Source organism: Eublepharis macularius, chromosome 11 (assembly GCF_028583425.1).
Source record: "Eublepharis macularius isolate TG4126 chromosome 11, MPM_Emac_v1.0, whole genome shotgun sequence".
NCBI classification, from domain to species: Eukaryota; Metazoa; Chordata; class Lepidosauria; order Squamata; family Eublepharidae; genus Eublepharis; species Eublepharis macularius.
In genome coordinates, this window is record NC_072800.1 from 32,535,093 (window position 1) to 32,562,595 (window position 27,503).

At 39.2% G+C, this 27,503-nt stretch overlaps 1 protein-coding gene across 1 annotated transcript in view; it reads left to right on the plus strand.

The window, feature by feature from the left end:
- ULK4 (unc-51 like kinase 4) overlaps positions 1-27,503 on the plus strand; it is a 259,528-nt gene that overhangs the window by 189,393 nt on the left and 42,632 nt on the right. Inside the window, exons 34-35 of the mRNA XM_054992150.1 lie at positions 54-152; positions 2,998-3,183. Of these exons, the coding sequence (XP_054848125.1) occupies positions 54-152; positions 2,998-3,183 (285 nt within the window). The remainder of the gene's footprint in view (positions 1-53; positions 153-2,997; positions 3,184-27,503) is intronic.

Sequence of the window (27,503 nt, forward strand, 5' to 3'; positions counted from 1 at the left end):
TTCTGAATTCTTTCTTCCAAGTATTCTTTTTATGATTTTTTTTCCTTATTAAGGCACAGAAATCTGGAACAGGAGGGGACACTCAAGCTGCTGAAGATCTCCTTGTTACTAATAAGCCCCTGACAAACCTCATTAGCCTACTTATTCAACTGGTAGGAAGTTCCTTCCTTGTTCTTAAATCTGTTGAAAAGTTTGCTGTTTTGGATTTTTAGCATACTTATCCCAAAATTCCAATCAAAGTACAACATGACAAAAAATTCTAAGAAGGAAAATATAACGTTGCCAGTTTTTAAAATTTAACCAGAATCCAAGAAACAAGGTTAAAGGGCCCAGCACATACTGTCTACAAACTATCTCAGTGCCTCAGTTATTCTCAAAGTAACCTTCCCATATACTACCATTATTTTGTCTATCACAAAAGGAGCCCTGTCCCTGCCCGTTTCCATAATCTCCACCAAAGATTTTACTGAGGATTCACAGTCTAATGCTAGTTTGAGCCTTAATTAGAATTAAGGGATGTCTTGCTTTCTTCAAAAATGATTTTCCCTTGTTTCAGTTTCATCATGGTTAGGCATTAAGTTTCATCAATATTTGACATAGATAGATAGATAGATAGATAGATAGATAGATAGATAGATAGATAGATAGATAGATAGATAGATAGATAGTTATTGTATATGGCCATAAACTTTCACAATCCAAAACCTTTAATTAAAAAGACAAAAAAATACATGAATACAAATATAATTACATGCATATAAATACAATTACAATAGAATGCACATTTTACGTAAAACGTAAAAAATAAACAACATTAAAACCAAATGGTTTCTTCCAGCTTATAAGACAACAATCTGTATCAGGTGTTTACTCTCCTAGTTGCCACACTTGCCCTTATTTTCCTAGCAGCCAGGGCGTAAAGTGCCATCCCATTCGAAATAAAAGGGTCTGTGTCTGAAAGTATAAAATGTAGTTTATCAAAATCAGACAAAAGATGGAGACCAGATAAAATATTTGCAAGAAATTTTCCCCTTGGTTCCTGGTATAAGGAACAGTTTAAAGCATAGTGTGGTAAGTCCTCAATTGAGGTTCCACAGATACATATATGCTAATTGATGGGTTTTGGGGGGAATCGCCTGAGTAGCGTCTCAGATGGCATAGACTGGAAGCGTAATGATGTAAATGCTACCCTGAGTTTATGGACTGTGATATCAGTCAGGTAACGCGCTCTAGTATGGTCTTTTTTTGATGGTTTTATACCATGGAGCAAATTTTGTTTTACTGATTAAAAATTTATCAATTAGGGCATCCTGTTTGTAAACCCATTCCCTTAAGTCAACATTGCTTCCCAAAGGTTGAAGTAATTCATCTAGGATGGTATATCGTGATGCAATGTCATTAAGGAAGGCTGACTGGGTTTTATCCTTATTTTGCGGCAGGTGAAAACTCAAATTACTCAAATTACTGAAGGAACCAGGGTCCGTTAGTTGGTATTTTTTCTGCAATTTGAGAATCGCTAAATGAAAATGTGCTCTGATTGAAGGAAGACTGAGTTCTGCCCGCAGCAAGGCCGCTGGTGTCCCTTTTGGTAGGGCTAGAACACGTCTCATGAAAATTTTTTGAATTATTTCCAAATTGCTAAGTGTTGGTTCCTTCCGTCCCCAGATCTCGATTCCGTACAGTAAATGAGTAATGACTTCGGAAACAAAAGCTTTATGACCGGTGCTATCAATAAACCTTCCTTAGAGTAGTAGAATCTCATTATTGCTCCTATTGTCTTGAGTGCTGAGGCTTTTATAAGCTTTACATGGGCATCCCATTTCAGGGTCTCACTAAAAGTTAGACCTAGATACTTATAGGTCCTACACTGTTCAATTGGGGTGTCTTGTATACTCCAATGATACTTTTTAAATCTCTTACTAAATACCATTGTTTTGTTTTTTGTGTAATTGTTAATTGTTCCTCTTTACAGTATTCACCTAGATGGTCTAACAGCCTCTTTAATCCAATCCTAGTTAGAGAAATTAGGACCATATTGTCAGTGTACAACAATACTGACAATATTTGACATGGTTACTTCAAACTGAGAGATGAACTAAACTCAGAGTTTATTTTTTAATTTTTTTCAATTTATTAACAAACTAGAAACATACACGAAGGTATGACATGCATACTCAAAAGGGAATACAGGATACAGATAAAAGCACTGATATCTACCAATCCCATCACTGATCTGTCTCTATCTACATATCAGAAAAATATAGATCAGTGATAGGATTGGTAGGTATCAGTGTTTTTAACTACATCAGTGAAATTAACCATATCAGAAAAATAATTTCTCTAAGGTGTAGATCTCCTTTATTTCAACAACCAATCATGTAATTTAGGGGTATTTTTTGTTTCCATTGTCTGGCAAAAAACAATCTGGCAGCTGTAATCTTATGTAGGACATTTATTTGCTGATTTCTAGGTAAATTAGATAGATAGTTCAACAGTAATATCTCTGGTTTCTGAGGGATATGTACTTCCAATCCGATTGATATAAGTTCCCTTATTTGCTGCCAAAAACCGCAGGTTCGTATACATGTCCACCTCATATAAAAGAAATCTGCTTTATCTTTGTTATAGAGCCAGCATGTGTTTATATTGATCTTGTACAACTTTGCTAACCTAAATGGAGTTAAGTGCCACATATAAATCATTTTCAGTAAATTTTCTCTAAAAGAAAGGCAAACTGTAAAGTTAATACCATGAGTGAAAATAAATTTCCATGCTGAGTCATCTAAGATGTTCCCTATATTTTTTGCCATCTACTTTGAAAGGTTTGATCAGTTTTAAGCATTGTTCTTCACAGACTACATCCTTATCGTTTGTCAAAAGTATTTCCTCAAATTCCATTCTAAGTCTTAAAATAACTCTTTGTTGTATCAGTTCACATATATACCCTCTAACCTGGAGATATTCAAATACTGAAAAACTTTTTTTTTGTATTTTTAGCTTCCAAGTGAGGATACTGAAATATATGAGAATGCATCACAGTGTTTGTCATTGTTGGTTCAGCTTTATGGTGGGGAAAACATGGATAGTTTGTCTGCAGAAAACATGGACAGCTTTGCTGAAGTACTAAAATGCAAGAAGGAAGTAAAGGATCAAAAGCTTTTGTTGAGAGCTATCAAAAGACTGGTAGGTTGATTATTTAACATTCAACATTATTTGAGTGCCAATTATCTGATCTGTATACTGTGGTGCATGTATAACATGGTATTTTTAAAATTAAATATCTGTGTTTATACAAGTATAACCCTGCATGATTCCAAGTTAAGTAGTGGCTAGTTTGTGTTTGTTTTAAGTTTGGTCGTCTGATGGAAGAGGCTTGAAGAACCTCTTCAAGTTCAACTATTGAAGGAAGTCTCTCTGCATTGGAAGAAAGCTTCAGATTTGACTGAGTGGAGTGTTAAGATACAAGCCACAGGGTATGAAAAGGCAATGAAAGTGTCTAAATCCAGCTCTCACCGATGTCCTGGACTACTAAAACTTGGAAGAAATATTCTGAATGACTCTAATAGCCACTTTATTTCCATATGAGTTATTTACCCTCGGTTCAGTGCTATTAAGAAGCATTTTTCCCTGCTTCCCCACAGCATCATGGTGTAATCATGTATCTCACAAGTATTCCCCAACTTTTCTCCAGTCTTTCCATACCTTCTTTGCTGCCAAGTTTGGGAAGGACTGCAGCAAAACCTGGATGGCTGCCCTGTTGGTAGGAAAGTTTGGATTTTCTCCATACTGCCCACATGGAAGCTGCTGCCCTGTTCCTGTGGTGGCCATTTTCTCCTCCTGCCTTCAGGGGACTTCTTTGTTTGATTTTTTAACAGGCAATAAAAGTTTGTAGCCTCTTTAATTGCGGGTATATAAAGGGAAAGGTATACTTCTGCAACAAAAGGGGCTAGAGATTTACTTTTTAAATGAAAGCTGGGAAGTCAGATACCCTGTCACACAGATTGTTCTATCATTATAATGATATTCATTTGCCAGTTAAGAAAACTCAAGTGATGCTATGCAGGGCACTGCTGGCAGACTGGGGGAAGCAAACTATAGGGAAACCTGCTATTGTAGAAGCCCTGCTGCCGCTGCATTTTATTAGCAGAGATGGGAAAACTACACATGCTTGGCCGTTTCCAGATGGCTGACCTGCACCCAGGACGCCGCCCCACATTTCGGATCGTGCCGGGGAAAACGCAAAATATCGTGTTTTCTCGCGCGAGTTTTATGCGATGTTGCGCAAAACTCGCGCGAGAAAATGCGATATTTCGCGTTTTCCCCGGAACTATCCAAACGTGGCGCGACGTCCCGGGTGCAGGTCAGCCGTCTGGAAACGGCCCCTGTCTCTATGTGGAAAACACTATAAAGTGTTACTGGCCTGGACCATTTAGTTTTTTCAGCTTGGAAGTTTTGAAGCAGGAAACCTTCTTCTTTTATTGTTAAATCCACTTTCCACTGGAGAATGTGGATCCATGCTTACCTTGTATTTGGGCTGAGCAGTTCATGATATGCATTAGACTGCCCCTTTATGCCTTTAGAATGCCAATATTCAAGATTATTAGAAAACCATGGTATGACTCGTCTGTTTTAATTCAGAGAATCAGATAGAGGGAACTAGCTAGCTCCATGTCACATTTACACAAGAAAGTTTCTTGCTCCCTTCCTGAAGATCTGGAAGCAGCACTGCACTATGTAGTGCTATGAGAATGCAAGCATGGTTTGTTTCGTCTCCAAATGTGCAGATCTAAGAAGCATAGACTTGCGCTTCATATTCTTTCCCTCTTTCTATTTGTTGTCATATTCTTATACCTTATAACTCAGTTTTTATAATTTATAGAGTAACATGTGAATCATGATTCATGTTTTTTGTTCTTCTGATGACTATGCGTGTGTGTGTGTGTGTGTGTGTGTGTGTGTGTGTGTATACACTAGCGTTTCAGGTTGGCACTGGAAGCTTACTGACATGTAATGACTTTTCATTCCTTTCACGCTTTTCTAGTATGAGCCAAATTAGTTTCTTGAGAGTAGATTAAACTAGAATACATGGCAAACCACATGATCTGCACGCTTCACTGTAAATCTGCTCAAACTTCTCACCTTGAAGTCTCTTGGGAAGGTGCTTTAGCTGGATTTTCAGGTAATTAGCTCTTCCTCTACAGTATCCACCAAGGAAGAGAGTGTTTGACTGTAGCAGGGATAGCGATCCTCTGAATTTGTCACCTGTGTTATAATGAGGATAGACATATATACAGAGCATCTGCAGGACTTGAGATTTGTAGCTGGATGGGTAACTAGATTTAACCACAAAGAGACTAAACCACTCCAGACTTGCACTACTTACAGAACAGCCATGAATCTCCCCGCTGTTATTCATTCAGTGTAACTCTGACACATAAATTTCAGAACAGCAGCTGTGTTAGTGTGCTAGAAGAAAACAACAGGTTCCTGTGGCACTTCAAGACAAGTTCATTCTGGCGTGGCCTTTGATCGGTGTGCTGGTAGATGCCTGTAATGAACTGGCTGTAGTCTATGAAAACTCATGCCAGGGTAAATATGTTAGTCTCTAAGATACCACAGGACCTTTTTTGTGTTTGTGCCTGATAATATTTTCGTTACACAAACCTGCAGGGTTACTGTGCTGCTGCATCGATTTTTGGATGTTGTTTACTAATCTGTTCATTGCTGTACTCGTTCAGGACTCTGCATCACCTCCATCTCCTCTGCATTGTATGTTTTTCAGTTCTTCTACCATTTTGTATTGTGAAATGGGTTCTTGAAATTCCCAAGAGAGGTGTTACCTTCCTACATGTTCCCATCTCTCATGTGTTCTCTATGTAGGAGCATAACAAAGTTTATTAAGTTTCATTGCAGACTAGTACAGTGTGGTCCTGTCTAAATTCGCCTTTGCCTGAAGGGGCAAGCCAAAGTGCACGTCCCCTGCAAAGCACAACTAGGTCTCTGCGTTCACTTCTTGTAGAGAATAAAAATCAACCAGAAGCACTTTGGAAGCTAGTCATAACCAGTACAGTTTAGGTATGAATATATATATATATATAGTTGTGCTTATTTGGATTGAAATGACTTCTCATGTAATATCCCTAAAAACTGTATCTAAATTGCTGACACCCAACATTCAATCCTTCATTGTTTTATTGTATCAAAAAGCTCTTTTTGCATATAAACTCCACCCAGGCTTTTAAAATAATAATCATGTGCATGGTTTAATGAAATTTGAAAGTATTGAGAGATCTTAGATACAGAGGCCTTTCCCACAGTATGGTTGCTTAGCAACGTAAAACTATTACATTTTCAGGCTCTGTAATAACATGATATACTTCTCTATTACCAATCCCTAATGAAAAAGTAATAAAACTAATTGCTTTCTAAGGGCTGTGTTGCAGGAGTAGAACACAGGAGGAGGTAAAGAACAGAAGTTTCTCATCATATCAATTCTAGGGTAGACTTTTAAAAACCTGTATCTGTGAAGCCAATTTATCCATTACTTCTGTATCTATGGCTAAGTTGTAGATAAAATAAACTTTAGTGTCAGATTTTAGGATTGCACATAATATTTCTGAATAGTCATAAAGAGTTACATTGTGTTATCATTATACAGAAATACAGCTATCGCACTAAAACAGGTTTGGGAACACTGATATTTGGACAAGTCCTAAGATCAGGAATCTTTTTACAGACTGTACAAAGCCAGGTATGTGAGATATATTGGACCACCCCTGCCTGCATGTTTGTACAGCAAAACTTTTGTGATCTCTATGTCATGTCTGTCTGGCCAGGAAGTAGTAGGTGGGCATGTAGGGGTGTTGCTAACAATGGCTTCACGTGGCTTTATTCCTTCTTGCCAGAAACAATGGGAAGTGAGAGGAGAAGAAAAGAATGTGAGGGGGAACTTCTGGCAGCTGAAAACTCTTTCTGGCTAGCTGTGGGAAAGGGAGGAGGCAGTTGGCCTACTAACCCATGTCTGCCTTTTGAAATTGACCTCTGGCAAAAACGATAATTTAGTGTGTGCTGAGGAATGAGAGAGAGAGACTGAGAGGAAAGAAGTGTTTTCAACAAATAAAATACAGTGGCCTGTACCCAGCCATCCATGCCTGAAGGCACATGGAATTTTCTTGCATTCTTTTCCATTCCTGCAACCCCTTTCCACCCCCAGAAAGATCATTTCTGGGTTCTTGATTCCCTGTGTGATCCCTTACATGGTTCTGGGGTTTGGAGTAAGGAGAAACCAGGGGAAGAAATCACCTTCTTCCCTCAGAGGGTCTGCAGTTGTGGAAGAGGGAGAGCAATTTCACCCTCTTTTCCCTCTTCACTCTAGCCCCTGGCCTATGCTGCTATTCCTCTTTGAAGATCCCACAACCCTAGGAATGATCTTTCTGGAGCTGGAAACGACTGCAGGAACAAAGAGGAATGAAAGAAAGCTCCATATTCCATATATGGATGATTGAATACAGGCCATTGAAGCTGAAGTTGGCATCCTGGTCCTTAAAGAAAGCAGTTAGAGAAATAAAGGAGCTTGAAAAACTGTAATAGAAAAAATGGGTTCTAAATTATGTGAATTTGTAATTTCAACATCACTGTAATCTCAGTAACATTTGTTTCTCACTCCCCGCCCCGAAGATGCTCTGAATGACATAGTCGAGTTTTGTCCCCATTTTATCCTCACAATAACCCTGTGAGAGATTGAGACCAAATGGTTCAAAGTTACCCTCTGAGTGATTATGCCAAGTGAGGGCAAACCCTCACCTTAGGTGTTCTTGGCCCACATCCAACTCACTAGCTACTGAATCAGACTGATTTTCTTAGATAATAATTTTCAGAAAATGAGATCATATTTAACTCTGGCATAGGTAGCAATATGCTTTGAGTTTTGGGAAAGCATGGAGAAAATATTCTCCCCAGTAGCAGTCTAGTTGTTCCAGAGTGCATGTTGGGATACATGTTCTGACATAGCTAGTTGTGTAACTATGCAACTAGAACGGGATTGAGGTGTTTATATTTCTGAAGCTTAAAGACAGGGCATTGTATTTGAATAACAGCTTTTTTGTGCCATTGTTACTTCAGAGAAGGGGTTGCTCCTGTTTTAAAAAAAACCACTGAACTGAAACCTTGACTTTTGGTACAACCATACCAACGTAGGTGCAGGTCTCCTCACAGAGCCAAACTACATGAGACATCAGACATGTGTTCTTCACATGTCGGGTCCTGCAAGGTTTCCTTGCTAGCGTAGTCTTACAAAGAACAGCCACTCAATGTGATTCTCCGCTGGGGGAAGAGCAGTGGGAGGGATTCTCTCTCTCTTTCAAAAAGCCTCAGCTCAGGTTTTCCTCCAGGAACTTGGGGTGGGGGACATAACAGGTGGCAGGAAATCCAGGGCAGCTTTTTGCAAGAGAGAAAGAATCCCCCCACTGCTCTTCTCCCCAGTGGAGAATCACACTGCAGATTCTCTCTTCCAAAAAGCAAACCTGGATTTCCTGCCTCCTGTTACATTCCGTACTGTCCCCCCCACACCCACACCCCAAGCTCCCGGAGGAAAATCTGAGCCGAGGCTTTTTGAAAGAGAGAAAATCCCTCCCATCTTTCTTTCCCTGGTGGAGAATCGCATCAAGTGGCTGTCCTTTGTAAGATTACACTACTCAGGGAACCTTTCAGGACTCGACATGCTCCTGGACATCTCATGTAATTTTCCTCTGAGTCATGAAGCTCAGTGCTTGACCGATTAGCAAGGACTGCCTCACACGTTGTTTTTAGAATAGAACTGTTTACTCTCATTCCTAACAGATATTGATAAAAAAAATTCATAGTGAAAAGGTCTAATCTTCTTTTAAACTTCACTAAGAGGGAGCTGTTGAATTTAGTGAGATATTGCTAGAATGCCCCCTTCAACAGTTACAGTGTGGACCAGTGTGAACAAGTACAGTTACATGTGCTTAGCATTTGTTTCATTGTGGAGATTAAAAAAACAACAACACCCAAGCCTTCATGCAAAAGCAGAGCTTTGATGAAGAATCTGAATGGAGAAAAATGACATTGCATTAGGTGGTCATTCCAGACATGAAGGAAATTTTAAATTTTATTTTATTTAAACTATTTTTATGCCTCCTTTCTACCCAATTTGGGCCCTCAAGTCAGCAAGCTGTTAAAAGACATTAAAAACCAACTTTAAAAACACCACAAACATACATGTAAAACAACAATTAAAAACATAAACAGGAAGGAGGATCAATAAGGGAATGCCACAAACAAAATGCCAAAACAAAAAGGTCTTTACCCATTGGCAGAAGATATTGATAGAGAGAGACAAACAAGGAATTCCACAATTTTGGTACCACAGGTAAGGAATCCCTTTTTTGGGTTGCCTCCTATCTTACCTCAGATGACAAGGACACCCAAAGCAAAGCCCCCAAAGATTATTTTAATAGCTGGATAGAGTTATTTGAGAGTAGGCAGTAGACATGGGTATGAACCGCATTATGAACCAAAAAAACCCACGAACCGCCTGATTATTCGCGAACCGGCGGTTCGTGAGGGTCCATGGCCAATGAACGAGCGTTCGTTGGAAGCCCAGTTTGTTGCGTTTGCCAGCGGTTCGTGAAGCCAGACAGTCAGGCACCATCAATCAGTTCTCTTGGAAACGGAGCTGGAGGAATGCCTGAACTCTGTCTGCACTCCTTCTGTCACCCTGGATACCCGAGTCAAAGCCCAGCTTACCTTGATCAGCAGGTCTTCCTTCCAACCATGGAGCTGCAAATTGGTTACAATTGGTTACATGGGAGAAGACATCCAGGGGGAGGGAGGGTGAAGGGGGTGTTCTGTAGCCATGGGCACTCCAATCTCATCCCTGCAAACCCTGATAGGCAGTTCTGATGGCCAACCCCTTGTAAACTGGGCCAACGTCAACTGGTGGCTCTAATTGTATTGAATGGGAGTTTCCTGGGGGCCTCGGATTGGAGAGGGTATAACTCCAAGATTCCTATTGCAATCTTGACCAAACTTTGGTGCTGGCTGAAGGAGAGCCTACTAAACACTCCCTGGGAATATGGGCTCTCTAAGTCCAACGGGGGCCGTTCTGACGCCCACGAACCTTGAACTGGTTCGCTGGTTCGGGTTCGTCATTGGCACCAAACCACGAACCGCTGGTTCATTAAATTTTTTTGGTTTGTGCCCATGTCTAGTAGGCAGACCTTAGGGTATGCTGGTCTTAAGCTATATAGGGCTTTAAAGGTCATTATTAGCACCTTCAGTTAGGCCAATAAGCCAGTGTAGATGGAACAAAACTGGACTGATATGGTCCATGTGACCCACTCCAGTCAAATAATCATTTAAGAGAGCAAGAGACCTGAAGTTGGTAAAATTAGAGGAGTAAAGGTTAAGGTATGGAAAAATGTTACAGTAAGGCAAGGAGTTTGTGCTGGAAACTGAAGAGGGAAGTGGAGTGGGGTACCTGTTGGTTTGAATGACCTCATAGGTGAATGATTTTGACAGTGATGTTTGGTTTTAGTTGGGAAGGAATGGCATAATTAGGGAATGCCAAACCAAAGAAGCTTGTGGTAATCAGAGTAGAAGATGGGCTACATTTTTCATGGTCTCTGTTGAGTCTAATAGAGCAAACTGAGCATATGCAATCTAGACATGGAACTTCCAGTACTACTACTAGTATCATCATGAGGCACTTAATCTCAAGTAGGACATTTTCCTTCTCCATTCTCTACTCTAAAGGGAGGGCAGAGCACCTCTCATCGTTTTCTCTCAGCTGACATACACTAAATATCCCTTCAGCATCTCTCCACAGTATTTCTTTATGGAACCCTTTTCTTTTTTCTTCTATTAAATATTTTCACAGTTTTGTCCAGATATAGGTCTTATCCCTTCAGTTTACTATACTTTCTACTATGGTTGCCTTACACAAAGTAGTAGGGAAAATGGTTGTAACTTTAAGGCAGATGTTTTTCACAAAGCCAGAGTTCTGACACAGAACACCTCACTGTTATCAGAGAAATAGCTCCAACTTTTTAATAGAACGTGATCTGGAACAGAGAGAATGGAAAGGAAGAGTAATTTTTCTTTGAACATTATGGGATACAATAGTGCCCCCCACAAGTCAACTGTGTATATCTTGGTAGGGCTCAGTGAATCCATGCTTTGAAGGTCACCAAATCTGAAATTATAAATTACAGCAAGTGATGTTTCAAAACAGCATTTGCAATAAGGTTGTACTTTCAGTGTTTCTCACAGTAATGGACTTTTTTAGGCGTAGTGTTATAATTCACATTTCCAGGAATGAAATCTAAACATTTTGAATTATGAAACATATGCTAGTTAAATATTTATATATATGCCTGTTGCTGTCATAATGTAAAACTATTAAAATTTGGTAAGCTGATGGCAGCAGTGCCTTGGAAGAATGTGGGATCCAGAGAAACACCTCATGCACAAGCAGCCACACAAACCTCAGACCACTCACCAGAACATTCCCATGCAAGTTGTGAACACCACCCACCATTGTGTGTGAGAGAGAGGGGAGTGGAGACCAATATGTGGAGTCTGCCTTCAGAATGCCACTGGACCCACACACTGTTGAGAAGCTGAAAATACACATCTAGTGGCGCCAGAAACATCAACAACAGTAGCCCCAGCATAGCCCTTCCTGAGTCCGAGTCCACTCACTTGGATGTGTACCTTAGAGATTATATAAATTCATTCCTCAGTCAGACCAAATAGGAACTCCTAAGTTCAGAAGTTGGATGCTTACGTTTACCAGGTTTCCTGCTGTGATGGTAGACTTTCCACCATTCATCTACAGTCTGCACTGCCACTTGGCTGGGCAATGGAGGAAAATGGGAAGGAAGAATCGTTGTACTGATGGTGTGACATCACTTCCACCATAAACTTGGAAGTGATAACACCGCATTGACATTACTCTACCCCCACCCCCCAACACTATGGTAAAACTTAACACTTACTTTTCAGTGGTGGAAAGTGCCATCAAATCGTACCAACTTAGAGTGACCCCTGCTGGAGTTTTCAAGGCAAGAGACTAACAGAGGTGGTTTATTCCTTAGTTATTCATCACTTATCCTAGAAATGATGTTGCGCCATCAGCATGATGTCATTTCCCCCTTCCCTGCTCTCCTCACTCTCTTGCCAGTTGCCAGCTCTAGGAATGGCAACCCTGGGCATGCCTTATTGTCAGGTGCTGGTGGGGAGTAATCAGCACTTGTGGGCATCCCTGCAGCATCTGACTGGCCCCCGTTGGAAACAAGATGGTGGACTAGGAGAACACTTGGTCTGATCCAGCAGGGCTACACTTCCATTCTTATGTTCTAAACCCACAGACAAAATCCAGAAAGTGTTCACCATGGGTTAGTAAAGTCAGAGCAAAGTGACAGAAAATAAGGAATTGCTGGTTTGCATTCCTTGATAGAAGAAAGGTAGGATATAAAATACACTAACTAAAAATACAAAGAAGAGAATTGCAAAGTAGTAAAGGCAACACACAGCTCTGAGGACATTCCTTGTAATGTCTTCTCTACAATAGAGAATTTAAAAACATGACTTGTCCTTGAGAATTCCTGGGAAGAGCATACAGAGACTAGAAAGAATTCATAGAACCTTAATAAAATTCCATTTCCCAGGATTCCTTTGGGGTGGGAAGGATAAACAATACTGTGTAGGATAGGAGTGATTTAATGTGCTTCATTACTAGTCCTGATTGTCATCTCTCAGAAATATATAACCCGACTAGGAAAACCTCCCAGAACCCAGTAGAACACACTACCCGGTGTATCAAATATTTGTTTCATTACATATGTACCAATACATGCAATAAATACATAACACTGAGCACCACAACAACCATTGGACTCAGGACTGAATTTTGTAGGAAGAGGACTGGATATAACAGTTTGTAAAAAGACACGGATCGATATGTATTATGTTATGTTATGTATTTATTGCATGTATTGGTACATATGTAATGAAACAAATATTTGATACACCGGGTAGTGTGTTCTATTGGGTTCTGGGAGGTTTTCCTAGTCGGGTTATATTGTTCTGAACCCTGCCGCTTCTTGTTGGTTCTAATCTCTCAGAAATAGCCACTTTAATATTTGCATACCATGTTTCAAGTGATGAAACAGATTTGTATCTAGTAGCCCTTAGAACAACCTTTAAGGGGTATGTGCGCATATGTGTGTTATGTGCCATCAAATTGCTTCTGATTTATGGCAATCCTATGAATTAATGACCTTCAAAACATCCTATCATTAACAGCTTTGCACAGGTCTTGCAAACTGAAGGCCATGATGACTTCATTTATTGAGTCAGTCCATCTCATTGAGTCTTCTTTCACTACTGCGTCTTTTCCAATGAATCTTGTCTTCTCAGTTTAGTCATTTTACTTATGAACAGTAAGTAAATTCACTTAATAACCTAAGAAAATAGACATCCTATCTCTTGTATTTCACTTCATAGACTGATTGGCCTTTAAGTGAAATATAGAATTGTTTCTCAGTACGTAACTTGTAACATCTTACTTTAACTATTGAAGAAAGGACTAAACTATTAACCTCTGTTTTCACAGGTAATTTTTTTTAAAGATTCTAGTTTTTTTTTAGATTCTAGAGAGAATTCAGGCTTGATTTGATCTAGAACTCATTTAGTTGGATTTTTGTGGTGATGGTGGCCCATTGTATTTGTAGCTCTCCTCCAACATCACATTTCAAATGAATCAATTTTCTTCCTGTCAGTTTTCTTCATTGTCCAGCTTTCACATTCATACATAATAACGGGCAATACTATAATATGACATCTTGATCTTGGTCTCCAGGAATACTTCTTTATCCTTAAAGATCTTTTCTAGTCCCTTCATGGTTACGCTTTCCATTCTCAATCTCCTTCTGATTTCTTGGTTGCAGTCTCCCTTTTGGTTGATGATTGAGCCAAGGAATAGAAAATCTTTAACTATTTCAATTTCTCCATAGTGTAATTCCTTTTGCCATCTTGATGCTTTGTCATACAGGGATTCAAATCTTCACTCTGTTACAAACCTTGCTGTTTGAACTTGGGCCAGTCACATTCTCCTAACCTAACTCAAGAATTGTATTGTATCTTTATTCATTTATTCATTCATTCATTCATTCATCTCCATTAATTTACTTTTTCTGAGATTTCTTGAGGTAGTTTACAATTTAAAGTACGATGAGAAAAATTAATTAAAAAAATAAGTTTAGGCCATTGCTGAACTAATGGTATGAGCCCACTGGCCTGTGCATTTCCGTCTTTCTTAACTTTCCCCTTTGGGTCTTTCAGTAACGGAAGAAAAAAAGTAGGAGAGGGGTTGTTCAAATTTAATTACTAGAGGCTTTTAGTCTTTTTCAGGCACTGATGATATAAACTGTCTTTCTCATCTTTATGAGTTTATTCTGATGATAAAATTGGAATTATGTACAACTTTATTAGCTTCTTGGAAAAACAAATGGATATAATGTAATAAATAATAAGCTGTATTCTATTACTCCATACAGCTCTTCCCCAGGAAAAGTTCCACTCTTAGGTGGGATACAGCCCAGTATCTCCAGCCCACATGGCAAAAACAACAGTATTTAAAATTAACTTGTACAAAAAGATTGACCCTTTTTAATTTAAACTTAATTGCTTACATATGCAGATTCAAAGAATTTCCATGATAGTATACTTTAGTGCTTTGGTCCATATAGTCATCAGTCTATAGATAGATATTTGTGAACAAAGCATTTTATGAACAAAGCATTAGCCAATGCTTGAGGCTTATAATAGGGCCATATTGTAATTCTAACCATTAGTTAGTTTATTTATTTATTCTTTCATTCATTTAATTTCTACCCCACATTTCTTCCCAATGGGGACTCCAAGCAGCTTACATTGTTCTCCTCTCCTCCATTTTATCCTCACAAAAAACCCCGTGAGGTAGTTTGAGAGTGTGGGCCTGGCCCAGCGTTACTCAGAAAACTGCTATGGCAACGTGGGGATTGAACCAGATCATAGCCCAGCAATTTAACCACTACACCATTTTGGGAACATTAAGATCAGCACACATTAAAATAGAAAGTTTCTACTAGACAACAATACAAGAAAATACACTCACTTTGTAGTTTCATGGTGATATTGTTTGTATAAAATTAAATAAGATCAGGAGAAATAAACATCTCTGCCTTACTCCTTGTATTCTTGTCTTATTTTCTTGTAACTAGGCATTTCTTAATTTTCCCCTATGAAATATGAACAAGAAGTTCATAAAGAATTTACCACTCATTTATCTTAGCATATAAAAATTTAAATGAGTTTATATTTACACTTAGTATGAAAAATCAATATTTTCCATAATTTATTGCATCAGGATAGCCAAATATAGTCATTAATAATTGAGATGGGACTGACCCTGGAAATAATGATAATATAATGACATTACTTTTACTCACATTTTGTGGAGTAAATACTGCCATTTAAAAGTATTGCTGAAACACAGAAACTGAATACTTGGTAATTTTAATTCCGCAGATGGCTCATAAGTCATCATAATAAATTATAAGATGATCAAATGGTTAAAACTGGTGCTGTACCAAATGTTCACACAAATCATTTTCAGTGTGAAAGTAATGCTTCTGTAGGAAAGGGGGTGACATTCTGTGAAATCACCCTTTATTCTCTCTGTTTTGCACCTGTTTGAGAGCTGGCTGCTGCCCAGTCAACAGCTGCTTTAGTATAGTTTTTTTAAAAAACTGCATCTTTTTGATGGAAATGATCCTAGCCAATCAGAGATCCCATAATGTACGTAATGGTATCATGACAGGCTAGCCAATCATATTTAGTTTATGATGGTCACAAGCCTAATTCAGCATGAGGACAGTACTTCCTACACTCATTCTGAGTGGGAGAAGCCTGCTGGTTTGTAGCCTCCCACCCTAAATTAGTCGAAGTGAGGAACTTTTTGCAGTCCTAAGTAAAATAGGGGATGCTGTTTAATGATGAATATTCATGTGTAGTCTCTTTTCCAACTTATTAAAGCATTTTAGGTGTCTCTTGATTTTATGAGTGATTTGCGTGCTGATATGTCAGCGTGCCAGATGCCTGTCAACTTGAAGTCATCTATGCCAATCCCTGTGCCAGTTGCTGCTAGCACTAGAGGAATACCAAGCACCATACAAAGCCAGCCCCAGAAGCTTTAAACCCCTGTGACAAGTTACCTCTTTGGGAGATTTGTGACTAGAGATGGGCACGATCCAAAAAAAATTGCTGATCCAGCTGATCGTGGATCGGCACCGGTGACGATCCCAATTAAACGATCCACACCGATCATCTCCCGTTCCCGATCCGTGGATCGTGGAGGCCAAAGTGGGGTGCACTGCTATTCCCAGCTATGTGGGAAGGTGGGTGTTGGCGGTGGCCACCAGGCCCAGTGGGCACAGGGAGACGGCGACGAGCCGCCTCCCCTCAGGGGACAGGGGGTCTGGCCGCTTGCCAGTAGCACCCCCCATGTGCCCGCCCGCCAGGCCAAAAAGGAGCGCGCTGGCGAGAAAAGAACGGTGGGTGATGCCGGCAGCATCTGTGTTTGTGTTTGGCTGTCTGTGTTTGGCCGTCAGAGCTGCCTGTCAGGGTTTGCAAGGATGAGATTGGACTGCCCATGGCTACAGAACACCCCCTTCCTCCTCCCTTCCCTGGGTGTCTTCTCCCAACTGGTGACTGCTTTGCTGCTGTGTGGCTGGAAGGAAGCCCTGCTGATCAAGGAAAGCTGGGCTTCCATTCGGGTTTCCAGGGCGACAGAAGGAGGGGAAACACAGCTCAGGCATTCCCCTGGCTCCGTTGCCCCGGGAATAGATTACTGGCGCCTGAGTGTCTGGCTTCCCGATCCGAGCACGATCCAGCCCCGATCCAGCCCCCTCCCGATCTCTGGATCGTTGGCCGTGGCTGATCACAATCCGCTGAGTCACGATCGCGTGATCACCATTATCGTGGAGGTTTTTGGATCGTAATGCGGATCATGCCCATCTCTATTTGTGACTGCATTTCCTACATTTTTCAAAAGAACTAATATCAGCTGTGGAGGACCCTAAATTAATTCAGAGCTTCTGTATGATGGAAAAGGTTTTTTTTTCATCCTTTCCCTCTCCACTGTTTTCTTGATTATAAATCACAAACATACCTTGAATTGGCTATTTGCCCATAAAGAAAAACTTGTGGTACCCATATGGCACCTACATTTCCTCCTACAGGAGCAATAGCATGGGGGCAGTTAATGAAATAGCACTTGGTGGGGAAAGGTTTTAGAAATTTCCTCAAGTGCTCTGGCCTGATCTGATTCCAATCCTCCAGCGGCTGCTTTTAGCATTTGAAAAAAATCTAGTCAAAGATCTCTTGTCACCTTCTCTTGTTTGGCCTTAGATGGTAATGCTTGTTTCAGACTTGTAGCAACTGTTGATGGAAAGAGGATGACAGAGAGGTTGGCCAGTCTGAATTTGAGGAGCCAACTGCTGAAAGAACACTTAGGCTGCATTTCCTCTCCACTACTTTTGTTTGTCTTATTTTAGACTTTTTGTCTCCTTTCCTGTCATTTTTTCATCCTATATTTTTACTTCATCCTTCCATGTTTTTCAGACTCTTCTCTTGTCCCACAGGATTTTGACATCATCAAATACTACAGCTTCTAAAAAATGAAGCAGACAAGCTATATAGGAATTTGCTGTTGAAATGTCAAGTAATAGCAACATCATGTACATTAATATGCCTTATCTTACAGTATACTGTGATCCACACACATTTCACCTTGTTCCTTTCCCTAAGGCCTGGTGCTTTAATTTTGCATGTACTTAAAAACACATAATAAAATCTACATCAAATAGAAGCATGGGCGTAGGACAACATAATTTTTGATAGTCAGCTTCTTAATTATAAATTTAAACATGAGTGAAACCTTTGTTACTTCAAGGTCTCTGTGCATCTTAGAACTAGTGTCTGAACTGCATTTCTGAGGGAACAGGATTTTAGTGCCTAAATGCTAGTTCTAGAAGTTTCCACACCAAAGCTCAGTGCAGACCCAAAGCCCTGTAGAGTGAATGCACAGATGACCACTCAAACAAAAACAGACGCAGGTAAGCAACCTGTTTTTTCCCCTTGTTCTAACAGTTAAAATTTTCTGCAGTGACAAGCAATTATAAGTACCACGGGTTTTAGAGGCTTAGTTTTAGAATCTCTGGAGAACCTTATTACCTTAGAAAATGCTAAGTGTGTCATTAGACAATAAAACAATTCTACTTTTTTTTTGAAGATGTCAGCAAACTCTGACTCATTAATGGTCTCTTCCATTTACACGAGGTAGAGCAGTTACACTCCCAGCCATCTCCTCTGGGGTCATAAGTAGATGTGCTCATCTAGTGTGGGCATTGACTGTATAGCTTCCACAATGATCTCATTCATTCTTCATGGAGGAGAAAAATTGTACTAGTACCCAACTTCTACACAGGATTTTTAGGACATGGAAATAACACATCACCAAACAGAAGAGTTTTATTTATTCTTATTTATTTAAAACATTTCTGTGCTGCCTTTCCACCCAAATAGGATTGCCAAGGTGGCAAACATCATACTTGAAAACAATTCATTTAAAATAAAGTATATACAATAATTTAATAAATCAAGCACATCTACAATTCCCTCTGTGGAAAGGTAGGAATTTCTTCTATTTAGTTAAGTGTTCTTCCTTTTCTCTCATTGGAAGAGATACTTACATGGTACAAGCATGGGAATAAAATGCATTATCCCATGTCTGGAAGTAACTTTCAAGCGTTTCCTGTCTGTATACTACAGCACTGTAGGAGAACTACAAGGTGTGGTCTATGTGGTACTGAATTCAGAGTAAAGTGGCTGATCTACTGAATACATGTAACACAGGACACATGCATAATTCTCATGAAATCCAGAGCTGTGGAATGGAACAATGGGTCACTTATTCATGGGTTACTTGCCCTGCTTTGGATGCTTTTGAGAAGTGGGTTTTCCTCCTGCTTCCTCACGGCATCTGGGAATACCTCCCAGTTATTCCCAGATGTCTTTCCTATCTTTCCTACAAGTTATTTCCTATCTTTCCTACGTTCTCTCCCGAACCTGCTGTGCTGCAATGCTTTGGAAAAGATTGCAGCAAAGCTGGGGTGGCACCTGCACAGACAGGAAGTTCAGATCTTTCCAGTCCCACCCAACCACATCAGCACCATTTTCCCAACAGCAGCCCGTCCCCTCACCATCAAAGAGATTTTTTTTAAAAAATGGCAATTGACATATCATTATATGTCAATGACATATCATTATATGTCAATGACATAGCATTATAACATTACAGTAATCTGTCAGCATGTCTGAATCCCCGGCTTTCATTTAAAAATGTCTCTAGCTCCTTTCCTTGTGGAGATATATGGGAACAGCCACATTTCTGCAATGAAAGGGATTACAGACCTGATATACAGATTGTTGTAACATTATAACACTATAACACTTTAATTGCTAATTTTAAAAAAATGGAACACCCCCGGCCTGTGGTGTGTGGAAGGAAGGAACAGGGCACTGGGGGTAGGGGAAATGGAGATAAACCTGTCATGTGGAAGCCCTGTTGTCATTGCCCTATCATCAACAACTGCTTCAGCAATGAGGAAACTACACAAGCTTGACTCCATGTAAAAAACACCAAGGCAGAAGCTAAGAAAGCACTATCAGTATTTGTATCCAGCTGTAGATCAGCAAGTATTCTGTTAGTCTTTGCTTCTATTTCTGTACAGAAGCTGAGAGCAGCAGTGATTCTGAACAGATAGGATCTTTGGCATTCAGGTGTCACAATAAATCAGTTATCAAGCTACATATAAACATGATATTGAATTTCAGTGTAAAACTCCCAAACAAATCACAATTAGTTTGGCATCCTGCATTCAGACAAAGTTTAATGAAAACATAGTTTGTAAACAATGCTTTATTGCAATGTTTGAGTACAGCCCATAACTGTCTGCTTCAGACTCAATGTAGAAGAGAAGAGGATAATCTATACAAAGTATTTGTATGTGCCAAATAATAAACACCCAGTGGAGACTATTGTGTTATAATCAATAGGTTAGTGAGGAAATCCAAAAATGTATCCTGCTATGCTAAAATTCAAGCTAACTTATCTAGTACTATAGCAATGTAGCTGCACTAATCAGCTGTTCCAGTGTTCACTGTTGTAGCAGCAACGTATGCTGAGTAAGACACGCTAGTTAGATCTTGTGAGTGACATTCTCACAGCTGTGCCAGTGGATAGTACAGCACTATCATGGGAGCTTGCAGTTTTCAGGTCTGAATGAAAATTTAGTTCTTGGACTACGAAAATTAGCCCCCAAATTACTTAGACAGTATAAATGATTTGAAAATAAACTTTGGCTATATCTAGGCAAAAAAGTATGACTCAAACAGAGGAGAAATATTTTTGTCTCTACAGAAGAGACAAATTTTGGAAGAATGGTAGCCTGTTATGGTATTGACACGAGACTAGATGCTTAAGGGTATTTAAAAACCATAAGATTATAATTTTTCATTAAGAATGATAAGGAAGTACAACACATCTGTTTTGTAAGGAACTTTTGAAGATGTATATGTTTCAAAAGTTAAAACCAAATAAAAGCCAGTCCACTGTGATTTAAAGCTAAGTTTCATATTTGTAGGCCAATGACTTTGTATTGGATATTTTTGCTTTTTTAGCTAGAATTTTAAAATATGATAGCATATTTTACATAAACATAGATAAAAATAAGACAATTACCCGTTATTTTTTACCACTCGGGTAATAACAACAACAACAACATTTGATTTATATACCGCCCTTCAGAAAAACTTAATGGCCTCTCAGAGCGGTTTACAAAGTATGTAAGCCCCACAACAATCACCCTGTTAGGTAGGTGGGACTGAGAGAGCTCTGGAAGAGCTGTGACTGACACAAGGTCACCCAGCTGGCTTCAAGTGGAGGAGTTGGGAATCAAACCCGGCTCTCCAGATTAGAGTCCTGTCACTGTTAACCACTACACCAAACTGGCTCTCTAAGAGATGCTATAGTTCATTATTTTCATTTTTATTCATGTCATTAATGTTTCTTCTGAAGACATATCAATGGAAATACAATAATTGGTGTTAAACTTTATGAAAATATGGTAGAGAAAGTTTTGGGTCCAGTAGCACCTTAAAGACCAACTTTGTGAAAAGATGGTAGTTACTCATGGAGGCTTATTTATTGTTGTATAATATGCTGTGTACTCCTCAGAAATCAATTTAAACCAAGATTACTGGTTGCCAGCAGTGTTCTCTGTTCAGCTGCCTCTTTATTATGTGCTTTCCTACTTCATATAACTTTCACTAGAATACCAATCTGATTACAGTGCACAGCAGGAAAAAGAATGCCATCTGTTAAATTATTGAAAGGAAAGCGTACATGCTAAGTCATATGCTGGATTCTGCATTTGCTAGATCCTGGACTGTTAATTTGAAGAACTGATAAGATTGGTATCACTTCATTGGCTTTTTCTAATCTAACAGTCCTTTTTCTTTCTAGAGATATAGGCAAATATCAAATCCATTACTTGTTCCATCTACATTAGCTACTAGATCTGGCTTCGATTTTTAGGGTCCTCAAGAAGCAATCAGTGTATCGCTATACTACATCTAGCCCATCCTTACGAGACCACTTTCATTCCTAATGTGTACTTTGTTCAGTTACCAGGTCATGATGACTATTTGTTTGCCGAGGTCCAATTTGGCTTAAGTGCCTTCTTTTGGCTTCAGATGGAGAGGGGTGGAGGTTAAGCATCATCCTACTCTCCTTGTTCTCCTAGCTCTATTGCCTTTTGAACTGGGACTGAGAGCTGGCATATCCTATTCTGCCTCTTCCCTCAAACTTTTAAAAGTTCTTGCCAGACTTGGGACATGCCCAGTGGCCTCCCTCTACCCAGAAGTTCTGGGGGCGTGGACAAATCATAAGGAACCAAAAGCATCTTCTGAGCAATCTCTCACTTGCTGCTCCCTTTTCCCACTCCCAGGGTGGAGCTCTCTGAAAAACTGATTCTTTGGGAACTGCCTGATACTATTATACAGATCCCCCTGAAAAAGTGAAACATGTAATATATTTGAATAAAACAGCTCTTTTTCCCATGGCACCATCGTATTTTGTTCTCAACTCTTAAAAGACCAGCAGCCACTGATCACTTGACTAATATGTGGACCTTTACAGGGTGTATCTGTGGTCCCACTTTGCCAGTTGGTTGCTGGGCTTAACAGACTGGGTTGCCAAGAAAGACAGGGTCATAGCGTTTCTGCCACCCCAACATAGCTTTTACCCATCTTTCTTAATGTTTCATTCAGCCCGCTTCCTACTGCCTTCATTTGTCTCTTGCTTTGTTTCCAGGTTTTGTCCTGCTCATTATTCTATGTGCATCCATTCCACCTTTGGTCACTTCTATATCCAATATGCTTCCTCTTTTCCTGGTGAACAGTAAGCTACCCAAGAAAAAATGCAATATTTTTGGTCTGGGTGCACTCATTTCTTCATCTAAGTTTGGCAAAGTGAGGAAAGTAAACTTCCCCAGTGGTTTACTCAGTCATTTCCAAAAAAATTGTGTGTCATAGGAAGAAATTACATTGTTTTATAAAGAAGACTGACAGTGCAATCCTAAAATGAGTTAGTGCAATCCTAAAATTTTATACCCTGTACATTTTCAAAAAATTCAGAAACTTCTTCAAAAAATAAAAAAATCAGTTTTCTTTCTATAATTAACTTTATTTTCTAAAATCTTTAGGATTGTTCTCTTGCTATGTGGTGGTGGAAAGTGGTGGCAAGTTGTACACAGGCTCTAAAAGAAGACATGGGATAAATGGCACTTATTATCATGTTATTTATATAGCTAGAATGTTGTCAGAATTATGCAAGAATTACGCCAATAAATAAATCATTGCTTCTGTTTATGGGGTTGAAGTTGCTTTTTAGTTCATATATTATTGGAATAAATTTGGTTACATGATTTTTAGCGGAAATTAATTTGATAAAATATACCATTACATCTTTTCTTAAAGCATTTTTAGAAACAGCAGTAAATGTTAATGGAGGTTTCTGACAGCTATTTCTGCTTCAGTGCCTATCTGCTACCTTCCCACATGGTAAATGTGACCAGAGATTAGAGAGTCTTTAGCATATGGCATTAAGCGATTTTACCATGCTCAAGAACCCCTGATCAAGAACAAATGATCAGAACTTCTGATCATTTGTGGACATGATGTAAAACTTGCCTCATTACTCATCTAGACTCTAAAGATGACTAGCTCTCTACACAGTTCCAGATATCATGTGAGTGGGTAGTTTCCTCCAAAGAAAAAGTCATTTTGAAGGTAACTGAAACGATATTTAACTTATATAGTAGTGTCAGTGTCAATTATTTGACAATTTGTTTCTGGTCAGTGTCACTTCACCTTATCTGAATTTTTCATTTATCTAGAGGATTCCCAAGAACTGCTCATAAAATATGAATTCTAGAACTTTAACAGTTAACAAAAACTTTCAGGGCTAGAATGCTAACTGAAGCTGTTGAGATTTTGATTTTGTAGTACTGAAGGCCATCAGGGGCTGTATCACCATAGGCCATAACATCCCCACATATACACATATAACAATGTGCCGCAACAAAAAGATTAAAACATATTTACATAACAGGATAAAACTTAAAAATTTAATGGTTGTTGTGGGTTTTCCAGGCTGTATTGCCGTGGTCTTGGCATTGTAGTTCCTGACGTTTCGCCAGCAGCTGTGGCTGGCATCTTCAGAGGTGTAGCACCAAAAGACAGAGATCTCTCAGTGTCCACTGAGAGATCTCTGTCTTTTGGTGCTACACCTCTGAAGATGCCAGCCACAGCTGCTGGCGAAATGTCAGGAACTACAATGCCAAGACCACGGCAATACAGCCCGGAAAACCCACAACAACCATCATTCTCCGGCCGTGAAAGCCTTCGACAATACATCGAACACCTCTATGGGGAGGAAACATTCCAACAGACCCGGAGATTGGAAACACTTCGGAACAAGAAAGCACATCTACTCTGTTCTTTAACCTTTCTCCTACGCTGCAGGGACACAAGAACCATTCCATCTTTTCTCACAACTAAAAGAATCTTCAAAACCACACAGGCGAACCGCATTTATGACCGTCTAGAACAGGCCCTCTTATGTGAGAGAATCCACACTACCCGCAGAGAACTTGCTGCCACAGACAAGGAGCTATTTTGCTTGCATGTCAACACCAGCCAAAAAATGAGAAGTCAGGATTGGGACAAGGTCGATAATCTCACCTACAGGACACTGAGAGATCTCTGTCTTTTGGTGCTACACCTCTGAAGATGCCAGCCACAGCTGCTGGCGAAACGTCAGGAACTACAATGCCAAGACCACGGCAATACAGCCCGGAAAACCCACAACAACCATCGTTCTCCGGCCGTGAAAGCCTTCGACAATACATTAAAAAATTAAATTTAAAATACAAAGAAATAAATGCAAAAACCATGAAATAACATGGAATTACAATTTAGCTAAAATTCTTAAAAAATGAATAGGTGTTAGTTTCTTCCTTATATTTATTGATAAGAAAACAAAAGTAGCCACTTAGCATCAGCCAATAAAAAATTAATCCATTCCTCATCTGAGCCAGAAACATTTACAAAAAATAATCTATCTTAAAAGCTCTCTGTTTTTATAAAGAGACAGTATTATCTCAGTATTCCACAGGAATAATGCCTTGGGAAGCAACAAAGCTGATTGCATATGGCTGAACAAACTTGGTATAAATGCCAGTCGGTGCTTACATCTGTAAACTTGGATACATCACTTGGATAAATCACTTCTGTTATTAAAGTGTTAAGTTTTTCTTTCCTGTATTCATCTAAGGATAGCATCATTGACAACAGGCCCACATTGACATTAATTAAAATGTTGCATCTGTTGATTAACCACATAGTTTACATAGGGGAATTAAATGCTGTGGTGTCATAATGGTATGAGAGCTGCCAGTGAGTAATTAAGATTATACCATGTTAAATAATGTTTAAAATCATAACAAATTAGTTGTAGCATTAGTTATTCTCTTAGTTTTTATTCTACGCATTCTTGGGTGGTTTGTTAGTGGCTGAACATACAATGATTTGTATGTCAGAGCTCCCCCTTCATTCCCCCACTGTGAGGCAAATTTTCCCATCAAAATTAAAGTTTGTGTATTGTTCTTTTTGTCCCACCTTGATAAGTGGATTTTTAGGCTTTTTAGCTCAGCCCAGGACTTGATAGGGGGAAGAGCAGGAGCTCTCTTCCTTCTGTATAAGAAATGGCAATGGAGGCTATGTAACTCTCAAAAGAAACAGAAACGTTATTGAACAGGCAGGGATGGAATATAGGCAGCCAGGGAATGAAAGGGCTTGGGTAAAACTTGCTGGTAGAACAGAATTCTTTAAAAGTCAAACAGTTCTATTGTGGCTGTGTAAATAAGTTTTATACTGGAAATTCTTCTCCCTCAAACAATGTTGTTACAGTAGAGCAACTGATACCCTTCCCTCAGTTCAGAGGGGTAACTGTCTGACCTCCTTCATCAGATGGTTACACACGCTCTCTTCAAATCCCAACTCCCAACTGAACTGTAAAATCCTGTCAGCAACCCTCGCGTTCAGAAGGTGGAGTTCTTCTGACCAACCAATCAAAGGGAAAGGGGAAGCCAGCCAATCCAGTTCTTATTTCAGACCACTATCAGCTTCTCCCCCTCCAGCCTTTTGAGTGCTGCATGGTGGAAACCTCTCTGTAAATTGTGTTCCATCATAAGCAGTATTTATTTACAGCTTTAATTGCTCTTGATCATGTATCCACATGTTAATTTTTAAAACACAGAATATTACATAACAGCCTCTCAGTCAAATGGAGTTCCATAAAGGAAAGTAATACCATTATTTTGTTATCATAGCAACAATATTAGACAAATTAAATCATGTGCCATATCTCTTAAGTACACAGTAAAATAGGCTGCACATTCACAGATCCAAATCCAAGGTTTAAATGTCAATTAAAGAATAAAAGAAAACAGGAGCAGGAGGAAAATGAATAAAACAGCATTCAGATGGAAGCATCTTAGAGTAAAAGGTGCATCTAGAAAGAGGTACCTGCTGATAAATATTTATTTAGTACTGTAGTCATTGGACTGTGCAACCCTTGTTAAGCCCATTTTTGGTGAATAGAGCAAGGACTGGTTCAGCACAACCAACATTTATTCCTCAAAACTATCTGGCATTCTTGGGAACAGTAGTCTTCCCAAGAGTATCTAAAAATTCTGAAATTATTCAGTTATTTGGATATAGTATGTCCTGGACTGCATTAGAGATCCCAAATGGTTTCATAAGGCCCCAGGGTGACTGTCCTGCTATAAAGTTTTGTTAACCCTAGAATTTTTAGTATCTTAATATTACTGCTCTCTTTCAGCAGGAAGAAGCACAGTTTTTCTGGTTACCTCTTCTTATATCACCTCTGCTGCAATTCAGTCTTTCAAATTTCGCGAAGTCTGTCTTCTTCCTTTGTGTGCATTTTAGTTAGGTAATGCTGGGCTGTCCCCCCTCCCACTGCAATGAATACCTTTTAAAAAGAAATCTAGGATGATTAGAAGGAGCTTTACTAAAAGATGTCACAACATTTTGATTCTGATTAAAACCCCATATGAAGTGCTAGCTTCATGTAACATTAACTATTGTGTATCCAAGCGCCAATAAGCAATACATCTTTCTAAACTTCTAAGAGAGGTCTTAGAAAACTTCTTCTATATGTTATTCTGTATGTCCAGATGTATACAGTAGAAGATCCCTCCTCCGCAAGAAACCCAGAAGAAATTGGGGAGTTTTTTTTCTCCAATGGAAAAGTTGGAAACTAGAGAAAGCACTGCAATAAAACCTCTTATGATTTTTTTTTGTTTCGAATGAGCAAAATGTTTTAAGAAAAAGTTTGACTCACTTAAAAGGCATAGCATGAATTTTTGTGTAGATAATCTGCAACATTAAAGAATTATAATCTCTGTGTGTACTGTCAATATATGCAATATTTTCAAGGATATAGCTTTTAAATGTGACTTAGTTGTCCACAATTAATATGATACAATGTGTATGATTACAATAAGCTGTTGAAGAGTTTGTTGTTTTCAATGTTATAAAGTTTTAAATCTCTATAAAAATATGGTGTAGTTCTATTGTAACTGTATAAGATAATTTCTGTCCAAATAATACACTTTCTTCTCATGACTACAAAATCTCTGTCTTCTATTTCGAACTTTTATTTTCCCCTGCATCTCAGATTGCAAAAGCTATGATATATACACTGAAATAGCATAGAGTGCAGTATTTAG